Here is a 16,817-nt window from a genome sequence, read left to right as displayed (position 1 = left end):
CTTTTATCAACATCATGCTCTTTAACTGAAGGAATAATCGATAAAAGCTATAAAGTATTTATAATGTAATGTAATCATAATATATATTATGAACACAAGTTTTCATTTGAAAGAATTTAAACTTTTATTTCTCATCACTGTAGAATTGTTTACCTTTGTACTGCAATTAGAAGGTAAATAACTTTGTTATCCTAAAGAAATAAACAAAAAAAAAAAAATGGACTCATTTGTTGGAAAAATTAGGACTGACGTTGTCTTTTTGTTTGTTGCCATCACGTGAGCATGGCATTTCGCTAGTTTTTCCGTGTTGATGGGCTCATATTGCCTCTTTGATTGGAAGCTGAAATATTCCCACAATGGGACATTTGGCTTTATAATCAAATTGTTTTCCTCCAATTTTGTGGTACTTTGCAGCACTTCTCCCTGGCGGGGCTCTCTGTACTGTAATTGTGTTCACCGCGGCGCCCAGCTCTAGTCTTCGCCGAGACAAAGATTGTAAATGAGTGAAAAGAGGCGTCACTCTGTTCAGTTAAATAAACGCGCTCAGGTGCTGAGAGGGATGCACAAACTCCGACGTCTTTGTTTTTGTTTAAAGCGAGAGACGAACAAACGCCAGGCTCAACAATTCTAAATGCCGAACATGTCTGTCACTGACGGCGGAGGGAAAAAAAACCTCAAACTCTTGCAGTTATTTACCGCACTAATTAAAACCTCAATGTTAATTAAATTTTGATTACTTGTGCAGTCTTACAGTGGATAACTTCCTTTTACACCTACATGACTAAAGGATGTAACAATCTTCAACAGTTTGACTCTTATTTCTAATCTTAATATTAACAGTGGCTAACGACTTTTTACACCTGCATAACTAAAGATAATGTGAAAATGTTTTTTTAGGTTTAGGTTGAATTGAAATCGTCAAAATGTTGCCATCGTAAAACAATTTAGCATTCTTAACGACTGTTTAATTATTTTTAAACAACAACAGTCCTAACCCACATGACTTTGTTAAATCATATTATTCTTTTTGAAGTTTGTGTTTTTATTGTATTTGATATTTTTTCTTTTAATCAATTTGTGGATTAAAACATGTCCAGCTCATCAAGTGTTTTTTAAAGGACTTTAGATTGTTAAAAATACTTCAGAAATGATGGCAATGGTTTGACACTGGAGCTATTATTTTACGTCATTATTTTCCCCCAAATATCAACAATGTTTTTTTGTCATTCGAGTTAAAAGTAAGTGTTTGTTTAATTTAACAGTAATAGTGGATGCCTTCTTGTTACACGTGCATAAAAGTAAGAATGCATAAGGTGCATCTGCAACCTAACTTTGTTACATTAAAACGGTGTATTATTGTGTTAATGTCTTAATATTAAACAGTGGTTAACTTATTTTTACACTTTGCATGGCTGTAGATCATTTTAAAATCTACTTAAAAAAGTGAAGGTGGCAGTTTGAACCCAAAACCGATTATTTGTATTACATCTACTATAAACACATTATTTCCAAATGTGAATAGATTGGTTATAAATGGTCTTGAAGGCATACATGATACATTTTCTCCCGGATGCCCTCTGAGAATGATCTCCTTACTCCGTGCAGCCAAATGGCTGTAAAAAGGACGGCGAGAGATGTTGCCAGCTCGCGACAGCAGGTTGTGAATGAGGTTGTGCGGAGGGAGTTTCATTTCCCCTTTCCAATATGGTGCTTGGATCTCCCTGGCTGCAGGAGGTGGATACGTCGCCTTTTTAATCAGTTGCCCTTTGTCAGCTCGGGAAAAAAAATAAAAATAAAGCAGATGGGGACAAGGGACGATGAGCGACTTTGAATGATTTTAGTCCATCAGCGAGGGCCCAAAAGATCTCATGGCTTTTAAAGAGAAAACCAGTGAGAGGAAGCTTTGGTGTTTTTTTGTCCACCAACGTCGTGTCTTTAATTTTAATTATGTAGAGCAGGGGTGTCAAACTCAAATACAGAGTTGGCCAAAATTTAAAACTGAACAAAGCCGTGGGCCAAGGTTGAACAAATGAACCTTTTAATAGGGACCCAACCAAGTTTTGTATTGAATCTTGAACAAGCAAAGCTTACAGTATATAACTTTATAGTGACATGCAAAAGAGAGTTTCAAATAATATTAATAATTAAAAATTATCAATGGCATATCAAATAAAATTTAAAGAAAAATGGTATGCCTCTTTTTGGTGGCGGGGTTGAGATGGAAGGGGTTTGGTGATAGCCGGGGGTGTATATTGTAGCGTCCCGGAAGAGTTAGTGCTGCAAGGGGTTATGGGTATTTGTTCTGTTGTGTTTATGTTGTGTTACGGTGCGGATGTTCTCCCGAAATGTGTCATTCTTGTTTGGTGTGGGTTCACAGTGTGGCGCATATTTGTAACAGTGTTAAAGTTGGTTATACGGCCACCCTCAGTGTGACCTGTGTGGCTGTTGACAAAGTATGCGTTGCATTCACTTGTGTGTGTGTGTATAAGCCGCATATATTATGTGACTGCGCCAGCAAGCTGTTTGTATGGAGGAAAAGCGGACGCGGCGACAGGTTGCAGAGAATGCCAAAGGCAATGCTTTTAAGGCCCACCCCCAATATTGTTGTCCGGGATGAAATTTGGGAGGGGCACTGTACTTTGGGAGTCTTCCGGGAAAATCGGGAGGCTTGGCAAGTAAAAGTATTAGCGGGGAATGCGGTGTTACAGCGGTGGGCCAGCTCTAATGTTAATTTGATATTGCCTGAAGGGCCAAATTAAATTACACGGCGGGCCAAATTTGGCCCACGGGCCAGAGTTTGACACCCATGATGTAGAGGATGTGACAGGGGTTATACTCAAAAGATGGTTATTAGGGCAGTAGTTGTAGTAGTACAGTATATTTAATATTAGCTTCCACCTGAGTTCATATGCATTTGTGCATTTAATGTGTGTGTAATTTGTTAGTGAGAGTGGGCGGATGCAGGTTCAATGGTCGGTCACATCTGTGATCAAACTGTTGTTGTTTATCTCTGAACTACAAACCCCTCCCACTCTTTCACCTGTAACACCCCCCAGTGCCGAGCTGCGTGTCCAAACAATTAATATTGACCCTCTGATCAACTCAGACATAAGTGATGTAAACACCACTTTAAAAGTGCGCTATGAAAGTTGTTTTACCACTTTGTACCTCCGGAGGCAACGGTAGATTTTAGTGAGAGCAGATTTCACATTTTTGTTCTAGAGTGGAAGCTTTTGGAGCTTTGATTGGTTTGGATTTACATTATTGCCATAGGAAATAATGACTAACAGAAATAGTTTGTGGTTAAAACATTAAATAACTGCACAGACGGTTTTAAAGTGACCTTTTAGCATCAACTACGTTTCATAGTATTAAAAATAACCAGTAAAATTGTAATTTTTTTAAAGAAGTATTTTAGGTTAATTAATTGCAAACATTTAAAAAATAATATATTTTGTGCAGGAAAACAGATTTTTTTCCAACATTAATCTTTGCTGTTGCCATTGTACAGAATTAAATAACTGCAAAAGTTTTTTTTTTTAAGTAAAATTTAAGCATTCTTAATAGCTTTTTATATCAACACATACCTGGCAATATTTTCATTAGTATTTTTTACAATAATTGTGTGGCAATTTCGTTTAAATGCAAACATTTTTTTCCGTAATTACCGTATTTTTCGGACTATAAGTCGCAGTTTTTTTCATAGTTTGGCCGGGGGTGCGACTTATATTCAGGAGCGACTCATGTGTGAAATTATTAACACACTAGCGTCAAATATTAAATAAAATTATTTATCTCATTCGCGGAAGAGACGAACAAAAAGTCAGCAATCGTCACACACGTCAACCAATAAGAAATCAGCGGGGGAGGGTCATGGCAGAAGTGCAATGTGGGTCATGGGATGCTAAATGCTATATGCCGTAGCTACTAATATGGATCATTTCATCGTTGGCGGTAACTTATAAAAACTGAGAAGGGCAGAACAAAAATGGCACCAAAAAGGAAATAATGTACTGCAGATTACAAGCTGGACGTAGTGAAATATGCAGCAGAAAACGACATGAGAAAGCGGCGCATACCTTTGGAGTTGGTAGAGTTGTTTAGAAGCGACATCGAGGAAGAAGATGTCATCGGATTTATCGATTAGGAGTGACAGATTGTTCGGTAAACGTATAGCATGTTCTATATGTTATAGTTATTTGAATGACTCTTACCATAATATGTTACGTTAACATACCAGGCACCTTCTCAGTTGGTTATTTATGCGTCATATAACGTACACTTATTCAGCCTGTTGTTCACTATTCTTTATTTATTTTAAATTGCCTTTCAAATGTCTATTCTTGGAGTTGGGTTTTATCAAATAAATTTCCCCCCAAAATGCGACTTCTATATGTTTTTTAGCTTCTTAATCATGCATTTTAGGCCGGTGCATTGTATACTCCGGAGCGATTTATAATCCGAAAAAAACGGTATGTCCAGAGAACTGATTTTTTATTTTAAAAATATATATATTTTCTGTTGCCATTGTTTCATAACATTAATGCTATATTTTTTTAAATAACATTTAAGCATTCTAAACTACATTTCATATTAAATAGGGCTGTCAAACAATAAAATATTTAATCGTGAATAAAGTGCATTTTCATTGTTAACTCTAAATTAATCGCGATTAATCGCAGATAAGTCAAATTTTCCATCATTAATACATTCACCCTCAAAATATAATTTTCAAGGGGGGCTTATCCCACCTGTAATCTGTGATATTTCTACCTAAATAAATGCTTCTGATATTCTGTACATTACATGTTGTACAAGTTAATGGTCCTCGTATTGTTGCATGACAATGTTTCAACCTTCTCTTAATTAATAAAACCTAATATTGAGCCTACTAATCATTCTGTAGTTCTTTAATAACATTACAAAACATCTCCGACAAAGCATGATCATAATGAAGGACATTTTTATTTTTTTATTTTACTTCTGACGGCATGAAACAAAAACTTAGTGAGTGTAGTTTTTTTTATGGCACTTTTGCACTGGCCAGTTGCAAAATAAACTACATCTCCCATAATCCTCTGTGCAGACAATATGACAACATTTCAAATTATGTTGCTAACAAACCCTGGCGAAAATAAAACCTCTTTGGTGAAAGTCTGCGAACTAAAGCGCTACCATAAATTGATCAACGTGGATCCGGACTAAACAAGTTGAAAAACGTATCCGGGTGTTACCATTTAGTAGTCAATTGTACAGAATATGTACTGTACAATCTACTAATAAAAATCTCAATCAATCAACCTTCGCCTCAAGCGCTTCCAAGGCAACACAGATCGGGTTTCCTGCACACGGCAGGAAATATGAGAAGCTACTTGAAAAACCATTACCCGGAAAACATATTTGAAACCGGCGAAAATAAACATAAAATGTTGAGGTATTTACAGTATTAAATCACCAAAATGATTCCTGGGCACCACCCCGCTGCTGCTCACTGCCCCCCTCACCTCCCAGGGGGTGAACAAGGGAATGGGTCATATGCAGAGGTTATTTTCACCACACCTCATGTGTGTGTGACAATTATTGGTACTTTAACTTAGACTTTTTAACTTTATTAAAAGTTAAATTGTCAGATATTTGTGGACGCTTCCGCACAATTACCTGCACTTGAAAATACGTGTTTATAATAAACTAGATTAGAACATTTAAGCACCATGTTTGTTTTTAATTACTGTAAGTATGTTTATCCTAAACATTCCAGACACTTCATTTTATACACTGTGGTATTTTTACAAAGTAATTTTCCCCGACAAATCCACAATAATATTGTACTGTGGTCTTAATACTTGATAATATTGTAACATGACATTTTGATATCGTTACATCCCTACTAGAGATATGTGCTTTTAACTTATTATCATTATGAGAATATTCTATTTTTCATCTGAAAAATAACAAAAAAATATTTTATTAGGATTTTTTTTGTAGGGGGGAGTTTCTGGGGGATATAGAAAAAGACTCATACTTATTGATAAACAGAGGTGGGTAGAGTAGCCAGAAATTGTATTCAAGTAAGAGTACTGTTACTTTAGAGATTTATTACTCAAGTAAAAGTAAGGAATAGTCACCCAAATATTTACTTGAGTAAAAGTAAAAAGTATGTTGTAAAAACATAAAAATTGCAATGAGCAAATTCAGAGACAGGAATATCTCTTAACCAACTAAAACAATAATGTATATTGAATAATAGTACATTAAAATAAGGCACATTGAGCCACAATAAATTAACAGCACCATAAGCTCAGTAGGCATTCATTGATTGATTGATTGATTGAAACTTGTATTAGTAGATTGTACAGTACAGTACATATTCCCTACAATTGACCACTAAATGGTAACACCCCAATAAGTTTTTCAACGTTTAGCAATTACTTAATAAATGACCAAGTCGAGGTGCTCTACCTCATATATACATACACACAAACATCATATGCACACATATTATATATATGTATATATATATATATATATATATATATATATATATATGTATATATATATATATATATATATATATATATATGTATATATATATATATATATATATATATATATACATATACTTACATACATTTATATATACAGTACATAATTTATATTTATTTATTTTGCCGTTTTTGTTGACATGTTAAAGGTGTTTTAATGAATATACATGCATGTTTAAGATATAGATTCCTATCTTTCATGAAGACAAGAATATAAGTTGGTGTATTACCTGATTCTGATGACTTGCATTGATTGGAATCAGACAGTATAGTGCTGATAACATCCACGTTTTCAAATGGAGGAGAAAAAAAGTTCCTCTTTTCTGTCTAATACCACATGAAAGATGTTGGTTTTTGGCATCTTATCTGTCCAGCTTCCATATTCGTTTTTATACACTTTACAAGAAATACATTGGCGGCAAACTCCGTAGCTTGCTCGCTTGTTTGCGCTGGCTTTCGGAGACTCTTATTTTGTTAGCGCAGGCGCGATGGAGCGGCACTTTTATTGTGAAGACAGGAACTGTGCGATCAGTCTTTAGGCTTTTGACGGGACGTACGGTTGAAATAAAAAGTGTCTTTTTTCCTTTACACTTTTGATTAGTTGATTGAAACTTTTATTAGTAGATTGTACAGTACAGTACATATTCCGTACAATTGACCACTAAATAGTAACACCCCAATAAGTTTTTCAACTTGTTTAAGTCGGGTCATGTGACCGCCTGGCTCTGTTTGATTGGTCCAACGTCACCAGTGGCTGCATGTGATTGGTGAAACGCAGGCATGCGCAGATCCTACTTTGAAGGTCTGTGACAAACCAAAACAAACATTAACGGATCAATAAAAAAAAAGTAGCGAGTATTGAAGTAGCGTTTCTTCTCTATAAATATACTCAAGTAAAAGTAAAAGTATGTTTCATAGAAACTACTCGTAGAAGTACATTTTATCCCAAAAGTTACTCAAGTAAATGTAATGGAGTAAATGTAGCGCGTTACTACCCACCTCTGTTGATAAATAAATAAAGTTAATGAAAGGTTTTAAAATGGGCACACGGGCATAAAAATATGTTAAATACAATTTTAAAAAAAAAACAATAAAAATTAAAACAATAGAACGACCTACTGTGACAACAATAGAACGACCTACTGTGACACTAATTACTAAAATACTATATTCCTGCTTTTTTACCTTGTTGAGTTAACTCAGTTTGGGAGTAAATCGCAAAAAAGCTAAAGAAGAAGCAAAACATTATTTTATGTAATATTCAAAAGTTCTATGTGACTGATGTGTCCTAAAAAAATCATTCCTTTTAGAAGAAGTGGTTCATTCTATGATGCGCTACATTAAAAATGGTCATTATGTATTTTAATTGCGCAAGTGACATTTCCACGGCAAGTGACAAGACATCAGGGGGTTGTGTCTTAAAAGCATCTTGTTTTTGTTTGAATATAATGCTTCAATTCTTGAGTGAGGTGAGTGAAGAAAAGGCTAATTGCAGGTAGACAAAACACATTTTTTTAAGTACGGTATGTGGCTAAATGGCTTCTGGATAATAAGGGGTTTTTTTCTCAGCATTTGAAGGTAAAAAACTGCTTTACTGTTAAAAATGAGTGTGAGAGCAGCTCAGAGACACTTTTGTGACTGTCACCCAGGTGTTATCTATTCACCAGGATGCATTTTTTGTATGCACACGTCGCAAAATCAGCAGAAAAGACACTCTTATTTGGGAGCTAATTAACATTGTTTGGAGAATATGACAGGTCACTACTGCAGGTCGACGCTGTAACGAGTGCACACGGCAAAAAATATTTGTGGTAATTAGCTATATGGTCATTTTATGCTGTTTTGTAATGCAAATGAGCAATGCATGAATCATGTGCTTTACTGTGTGGACACTTACTTGATGTAATACGGGACTTTGTTTTGAGAAACCGCTCGTTGCCAGGGGAGCTGCACAGAAGCTGGGAAAGATAAAAAAGACAAAGATTAAGAGACAAAAAAAGTAGTCAAACGCCATTCAAATAGGCGCCTTTACTGCGCTTGATAATAATATTAATAAGGTTGGCCTAAAATAGCTCCTAAGAAAGAACGTTGCCATGCATGAAATAGGCAAGAAGAGAAAAATACATTTGAAGAAGAAGGAGGAAGAAAAAAAAGAGTGTGAAATATTGGTCGATGGCGACAAATGTGTGCAGAAATGTGTCACAAATATCCGATGCAGCATTAAGACTATTTGCCTTAAGAAGTATTCCCACTTCTCTTCCTCTGTCAAAGACTTGTACGCACGCATACGGGGGAGGAAAAGAGATAGTACAAAATAAGAGCACTACTTTATTGATCCCTGAGGGAATACGACACTACGAGTGTAATGAGATCCAATGTGAGATGGTGCTGATAGTGCAGACTTTGTTCGTATTAACACAAGGATTTTCTTATGAAGGAAAAAAATAGATTTAAAAACAATATCTCTCTATTATGCCATTTGGTTTTTAGGTTACTTTTTGAAAACTCCGAAATAAAATCAATTACAAGCTATTATTCCTAAGGGAAATAAGCCAATTTAATACAATTGAATGTAAGAACATTTTCGGTAAGTAAAGCATAAAGCATATGTTTAAGCATAAAGTACTGTTGTTACAGTGAGGGAAAAGAATTGGCATTTTCTTTTCAGTCTTTTTTCAAAATGCCCCTAAAAGGAATTGTGTTCCATTCAGGCTAAAGCATGTATCTCCAAATTTTATAAGGTTTTGCATTTAAATGACAAGAAGAAAAATAAAAACATTTTCCTTTGAAAAAAAATATTGGAAAGGTATGCTTTTCCTTGGAAAGTTATGTGAGCAATCCATCCGTCCATCTTTTTCCACTTATTAGAAGTTGAGTCGCGGGGTCAGCAGCCTAAGCAGCGAAGCCCAGACTTCCCTCAACCCCTGATACTCCGTCCAGCTCCTCCTGGGGGACCCCGAGGCGTTCCCAGGACAGCCGGGAGTCATAGTCTCCCCAACATGTCCTGGGTCTTCCCCCGGGGCTTCCTACCAGTCAGAAGTGCCCTAAACACCTCTCCGGGTAGGCGTCCGGAGGGCATCCTGACCAGATGCCTGAACCATCTTATCTGGCTCCTCTCGATGTGGAAGAGCAGTGGCTTTACTTTGAGCTCCTCCCAAATGTGTCCTTGGGCAAGACACTTCACCCTTGCTCCTGATGGGTCCTGGTTAGCGCCTTGCATGGCAGCTCCCGCCGTCAGTGTGTGAATGTGTGTGTGAATGGGTAAATGTGGAAATACTGTCAAAGCGCTTTGGGCTCCTTAAAAAGGGGTAGAAACGCGCTATACAAGCACAACTATTTATTTTATTTTTACCATATGGCAAAGTTTCTCACCCTATCTCTAAGGGAGAACCCCGCCACCCGACAGAGAAAACTAATTTCAGCCGCTTGTACCCGTGATCTTGTCCTTGATAACACAAAGCTCATTACCTTAGGTGAGGATGAGAACGTAAAGCAACCGGTAAATTAAGAGCTTTGCCTTCCGGCTCAGCTCTCTCTTAACCACCACGGATCAATACAGGGTCCGCATCACTGGCAAGGCCGCACCGATCCGCCTGTCAATCACATGATCCACTCTTCTTTCATTCGTGAACAAGACTCCGAGGTACTTGAACTCCTCCGCATGGGGCAAGGTCTCCTCCCCAACCCGGAGATGGCACTCCACCCTTTTCCGGGCGAGAACCATGGACTCAGACTTGGAGGTGCTGATTCTCATCCAAGTCGCTTCACACTCGGCTGCGAACCACACCAGTGAGAGCTGAAGATCCTGGCCAGATGAAGCAATCAGGACAACATCATCTGCAAAAAGCAGAGACCTAACCCTGCAGCCACCAAACGGTATCCCCTCAACAGCTTGACTGCGCCTAGAAATTCTGTTCGTAAAAGTTATTAACAGAACCGGTGACAAAGGGCAGCGCTGGCGGCGTCCAACCGACTTACTGCCGGCAATGCGGACCAAGCTCTGACACTGATCATACAAGGAGCGGACTGCGACAATCAGACTGTCCGATACCTCATACTCTCTGAGCATTCAGGACTTCCTAATGGACACGGTCAAATGCCTTCTCCGTGTCCACAAAGTACATGTCGACTGGTTGGGCAAACTCCCATGCACTCCAAAGGACCCTGCCTAGTGTATAGAGCTGGTCTATAGTTCCACAGACCAGGACAAAAACCACACTGCACCTCCTGAATCCAAGGTCCATCTATCTGATGTAGCCTCCTGTCCAGTACACCTGAATAGACCTTACCAGGAAGGCTGAAGAGTGCGATCCCACGATAGTTGGAACACACCCTTCGGTTCCCCTTCTTAAAGAGGACCCAAACCACCCTGGTCTGCCAATCCAGAGGCATCACCTCCAATGTCCACGCAATGTTACTGAGTCGTGTCAAGCAAGACAGCCTTACAGCATCCATGTCATTTGAGGGATTATTAATACAACTTAGCGGTGAATTCAGATAACATTGTTTTAGTCCTAAAAATAATAACATATTTTTCTTAGGGTTTTTGGGGATAGGAAGGAAATGGAAAAGAAATGAAGATACATCCTTTTGCTTGAGAATTTGTTTTTAAGTTTAAATGTAGAAGAAAATGTTGCTTCTCCTTAGACCACGGGTGTCAAACTCAAGGCCCAGGGGTCAGTTCTGGCCCGTCACATCATTTTATGTGGCCCGTGAAAGCCTGGAAAAATTTGTTTCAATAAAATAATTTTTTGGGGCATTTGTTTTTTCAATTTAGACAGGAAAAAAAAAAGGCATAATTTTAAACTTTAATATTATCTGATCATGCCAATAATATTATCATATACTATATTGCAAAACTATTTTTGTGTGATAAAAACAAATACCGTATTTTTCGGACTATAAGTCGCAGTTTTTTTCATAGTTTGGCCAGGGGTGCGACTTATACTCAGGAGCGACTTATGTGTAAAATGATAAACACATTACCGTAAAATATCAAATAATATCACGTAAGAGACTAGACGAAAAAGATTTCATGTGATTTATCGATTAGGAGTGACAGATAGTTTGGTAAACGTATAGCATGTTCTATATGTTATAGTTATTTGAATGACTCTTACCATAATATGTTACGTTAACATACCAGGCACCTTCTCAGTTGGTTATTTATGCGTCATATAACGTACACTTATTCAGTCTGTCGTTCACTATTCTCTATTTATTTTAAATTCCCTTTAAATTGTCTATTCTTGGTGTTGGGTTTTATCAAATAAATTTCCCCCAAAAAATGCGACTCATACTCCAGTGCGACCTATAAATGTTTTTTTTCCTTCTTTATTATGCATTTTTGGCAGGTGCGACTTATACTCCGGAGTGTTTTACACTCCGAAAAATACGGTGGTTAAATATCTGCATGTCACCTTTATTTATGATTTCAAAGCAAGTTATACATACAAAAATCGAATAATCAAATGCATATGCATTTATAATAATCATGATTAAACACAGGTTATTACCTGCATGCATAATGTAAATTAATTAAAAAAAACGGCCCTGTGAAAGCAGTCATTACTGTGATGTGGCCCTCAATGAAAATGAGTTTGACACCCCTGCCTTAGACAGTCTAAACCAGTATACCTCCTAAGTAATTATTTGCTACTCACTTGATAAGAAATGTTGAGAGGAGGGGCCAAAGTCTCGGTGGGCTTCTTGTAGGAGCTTCAGTCTGTCTTCGACTGCCACCTGCAACCACATGTTCCATATGAACATTGTATACATCACATTGTATCTAATACTATATCCAAATACTGTACGACACTGACGCCAGCACAGTCACATAGTTGTGTTACTTGTGAGTCAATGCACAATCCCCACAATTATAAACATTTTCCATGTCGGAATTTGTATTAAATAATATTTGGTGAGTCTCCACATTACCTGTAGTAGTTTCCATCTCATGTTGAGCTGGTCTAGTTGTCTGGAGGCAGTAGAGGACAGCTGGATGTCCAGTGGAGTCAGTTCTGCAGAAAGCTCATTTACCATCCGGACATCCTGACGCAATGGGGCGATCTCTTCTCTGAAGGCCTGAACACAATGTTGTTGACATCGTCAGTGAAGTGGACGTGCGGTATTATTATTCTATAGTAGGGCTGCAACAATTATTTTGATTAGAAAAAAGCTTCACTGTATTTTCTGTTGCTTTGATTAATCATTTAGGGACTCTAACTAATACAAATTGATAAAATCCAGACTGCATGGAGTGCCCTGAACTTTAAAAATGCAGACATACTGGTGGTTTCCGCACAGCCGCTGTCAAAGAGCGCATGTGAGAACGTTGGTGTGTTGTGGCAAACAGCAAATATATCAAAGTTGTTGTTCATTTGAAATAAAACGCACAAAGTAAAAGTGCAATTTCAATGTTGATGATTTATTCAGTAGAAAAAAGAATGAAGGTTATGGCAAGTAGAAAAAGCCCTACTTAGCTATCTTCCCTAAAATACGCATTGAGGCTATGAAGTCTGTTTTATCCAATTACTCGATTAATCGAACAAATTGATAAATAGACGAGTCAATTACTTAAATCAGTGGTTCTCAAATGGGGGTACGCGTACCCTTTGGGGTACTTGAAGGTATGCCAAGAAGTATGTGAGATTTAAAAAAAAAAAATTCTAAAAACACCAACAATTCGAAAATCCTTTATAAATATATTTATTGAGTAATACTTCAACAAAATATTAATGTAAGTTCATAAACTGTGAAAAGAAATACAACAATGCAATATTCAGTGTTGACAGGTACATTTTTTGTGGACATGTTCCATAAATATTGATGTTAAAAATGTATTTTCTTGCGAAGAAATGTTTAGAATTAAGTTAATGAATCCAGATGGATCTCTATTACAATCCCCAAAAAGGTCACTTTGAGTTGATGATTACTTCTATGTGTAGAAATCTTTATTTATATTGAATCACTTGTTTATTTTTCAACACATTTTTAGGTATTTTTATACCTTTTTTTCCCGAATTGTTCAAGAAAGACCACTACAAATGAGCAATATTTTGCACAGTTATACAATATAATAAATCAGAAACTGATGACATAGTGCTGTATTTTACTTCATCTATTTTTTTAACCAAAAATGCTCTGTTCTGATTAAGCGGTACTTGAATCAAAAAAGTGTTCACAAGGGGTACATCACTGAAAAAAAACTTGAGAACCACTGTCTTAAATAATTGATAGCTAACTTTTATTCCTACTATATATACAGTGTATTATTTTACATATTTTAAATATATATTTCACCTGACAAACAGATAAAAGGAACTTGACGAAAAAGTTTAATATAAGTGATATAAAAGTGTGAGAGACATAGAAAAACTTTATAGATCCACAAGGGAATATGTTCTTTGTTATTGTTGAGAGATGTCAAAAACAGATTATCAATACGTCAGAGCATATCATTACAATCGTCAGATGCCATTCAAGTTCATCATTTCCCCCAAAAAAGGGATTAACTCGCTGGACTATAAAGACAATATAACACTCATCTGTAAACGTGGATGCATATGCAAAAGTGCAATATATTTATCTCGACAGTAAATCTATTAATTTATATCTGCACCTTATTGCTCCTTTATCCTGCACTACAACGAGTTAATGCAACACAATGTTGTTCTTATCTGTACTGTAAAGTTCAAATTTCAATGACAATAAAGGAAGTTGTCCTTTGAAAACATAGGTTAAGTTTTGACAGTTTCATTAAATTTTTTTCTTGGTTACAGTCCACTTGCAATGGCTGTGCTATGCAAATGTTTCAATGATGTCGTTTTAATTGATTCACATGCTCGACAGTAAGCATTTAGTGAACATGCTCACCACTGTCTTGTCGATGTGGTCTTGCAGTGAGTCGATCAGCAGGTCGCCCACAGGCTGCCAGCTAGACTTGGCCTCTTCGGCCTGGGTCAGCCGCAAATCCAGCTGGTCCATGGAGCTCTGAAACTCCTGCAGTCGCTCAAGGGCTTGTTCCACTTGATTTTGCCAGCCTCCGGCGTGGCCTCTCAGACGCTCCCAACGCTCCCTCACGTCACCTGTCTGCCTGCGGATGGCCCGAGCCAACCAGCGGGCCTTCTCTTCTGGGCTGGGGTCTGAATGAGACAGAAAAGACATCATAGGCCTTGCTCACACTGTAGGTCAATTCTGATATTTTTTTGTGCCTGTATCAGATTTTTCATGTCAATGTGAAAAGTGCTATTCTTGATTTTTTTCAAATTAAACTTTGCCTCTTTCTTAAGTGAATATAAATCAAATATGTATCCAATGCGAATGCATCCAGAAAGATCGGTTGTGTTCATCCCACCAATACGTCATCAAAAAACGATGTGTCATAATTCTTCGCTAAAATAGAAAGTTGAGCAGACAACAGGCAAAAATAATGTTTTCGGAACCCAAATCAATGTTTCACCACTCTTGTCTCTGACAGCTCGCCTACACGCTCTTTGGAGCAGACGTCGAAACAAATGTTCCAGAAACTGCGAGAGCCAAAAAGCTTGCCCTCTTCCTATTTAATCTTCTACTTGCATTCCATCCATCCATCCATCCATTTCTACCTCTTGTCCCGTTCGGGTCAGAAAATGTTGACCTCGATGCACACAAAATCCTTGAAATTGCCACAAATATGTTAGAACTGAGCCACGTATATTCCCGTAAACACTGCAACTTGTGTGATGTCATGACGTCACGTCTGCATGCGGGTCAAATTGTGTTTTGTTTTATGAAAACATAAAAAGATTGTATTTGGCAATGAAGTCCGAATTGGACATCCTACCTTGCAGTATGAAGGTAGCTGTGGTACACTAAATTGCCAAAAGTATTTGGCCACCTGCCTTGACTCATATACAGAGGTGGGTAGTAATGCGCTACATTTACTCCGTTACATCTACTTGAGTAACTTAGGGATAAATTGTACTTCTAAGAGTAGTTTTAATGCAACATACTTTTACTTGAGTATATTTATAGAGAAGGAACGCTACTTTTACTCCGCTCCATTTATCTACATTCAGCTCACTACTCGCTACTGATTTTTATCCATCTGTTAATGCACGCTTTGTTTTGGTTTGTCAGACAGACTTTCAAAGTAGGATCCATCACATGCCTGCGTTTCACCAATCAAATGCAGTCACTGGTGACGTTTGACTCTGTTTCACCAATCAAACGGAGCCAGGCGGTCACATGATCAACTGGACCTTTTTTTTTTTGAATAAACCTTTATTTATAAATTTCAACATTTACAAACAGTTGAAAATAATAATCAAAGTATGTACAAAAATAGTACAAAACAGTATAAAAACCGTACAAAACAGCGCCAAGGTGTTGTAAATTCAAAGTAACTAGAATAGAATGCAAAAAAAAATATATATAAAATAAACAAAGTGCAAAGCCATAGGCTCACTCAATCTCAGTAAATAACTTAAATTTGGAACACAGCATCATCGTTTTCACAGCTTTTTGGTTGTTCGAGGTAGAGTGTTTTAATGCAGAGTTCTAAATCTTTTTTAAAGGCACAAAAAACAGGTCGGGTATTTATGAATATAAAACTTAGCCAATAGTATAATGAGGTTGCAAAGGTAAAATTCATTAAAAAAAAAAATTTCAATACAGTGTAAAACCATATATATATTATGTAATATATATTATTGTTTTAGTTGCTTAAGAGATATTCCTGGCTCTGAATTTGTTCATTGCTATTTTTATGTTTTTATGCATTACTTGTTGCCGTCATCATTAAACGAACAGGTTACTCATCAGTTACTCAGTACTTGAGTAGTTTTTTCACAACATACTTTTTACTTTTACTCAAGTAAATATTTGGGTGACTACTCCTTACCTTTACCTGAGTAATAAATCTCTAAAGTAACAGTACTCTTACTTGAGTACAATTTCTGGCTACTCTACCCACCTCTACTCATATATGAACTTGAAGTGCCATCCGATGGAATTGTCCAAAATGTTTTGGTATCCTGGAGCATTCAAACTAAATTTAACTTGAACTAAGGGACCAAGCCCAACCCCTGAAAAACAACCCCACACGATAATTCCTCCACCAAATTTCACTATCGGCACAATACAGTCCGAAATGTAGCGCTCTCCTGGCAACCTCCAAACCCAGACTCTTCTATCAGATTGCCAGATGAAAAAGCGTGATTCATCAGTCCAGAGAACGTGACTCCACTGCTCTAGTCTAGTGGCAACGTGCTTTACACCACTGTCTCCGATGCT

At 37.1% G+C, this 16,817-nt stretch overlaps 1 protein-coding gene across 9 annotated transcripts in view; it reads right to left on the bottom strand.

Moving 5' to 3' along the window:
• Nucleotides 1–16,817, bottom strand: part of utrn (utrophin) — a 420,528-nt gene that overhangs the window by 81,188 nt on the left and 322,523 nt on the right. For all 9 annotated transcript variants that reach the window (XM_061900556.1, XM_061900559.1, XM_061900555.1 and 6 more), the window contains 4 exons: nucleotides 14,418–14,686; nucleotides 12,480–12,626; nucleotides 12,206–12,284; nucleotides 8,440–8,500 (listed from right to left, as the gene is read on the bottom strand). In XM_061900556.1, the coding sequence (XP_061756540.1) occupies nucleotides 8,440–8,500; nucleotides 12,206–12,284; nucleotides 12,480–12,626; nucleotides 14,418–14,686 (556 nt within the window). The remainder of the gene's footprint in view (nucleotides 1–8,439; nucleotides 8,501–12,205; nucleotides 12,285–12,479; nucleotides 12,627–14,417; nucleotides 14,687–16,817) is intronic.

The sequence above is a fragment of the Nerophis ophidion genome, linkage group LG05 (assembly GCF_033978795.1).
Source record: "Nerophis ophidion isolate RoL-2023_Sa linkage group LG05, RoL_Noph_v1.0, whole genome shotgun sequence".
Lineage (NCBI taxonomy): Eukaryota > Metazoa > Chordata > Actinopteri > Syngnathiformes > Syngnathidae > Nerophis > Nerophis ophidion.
This window is presented reverse-complemented; position numbering and strand designations above follow the sequence as displayed.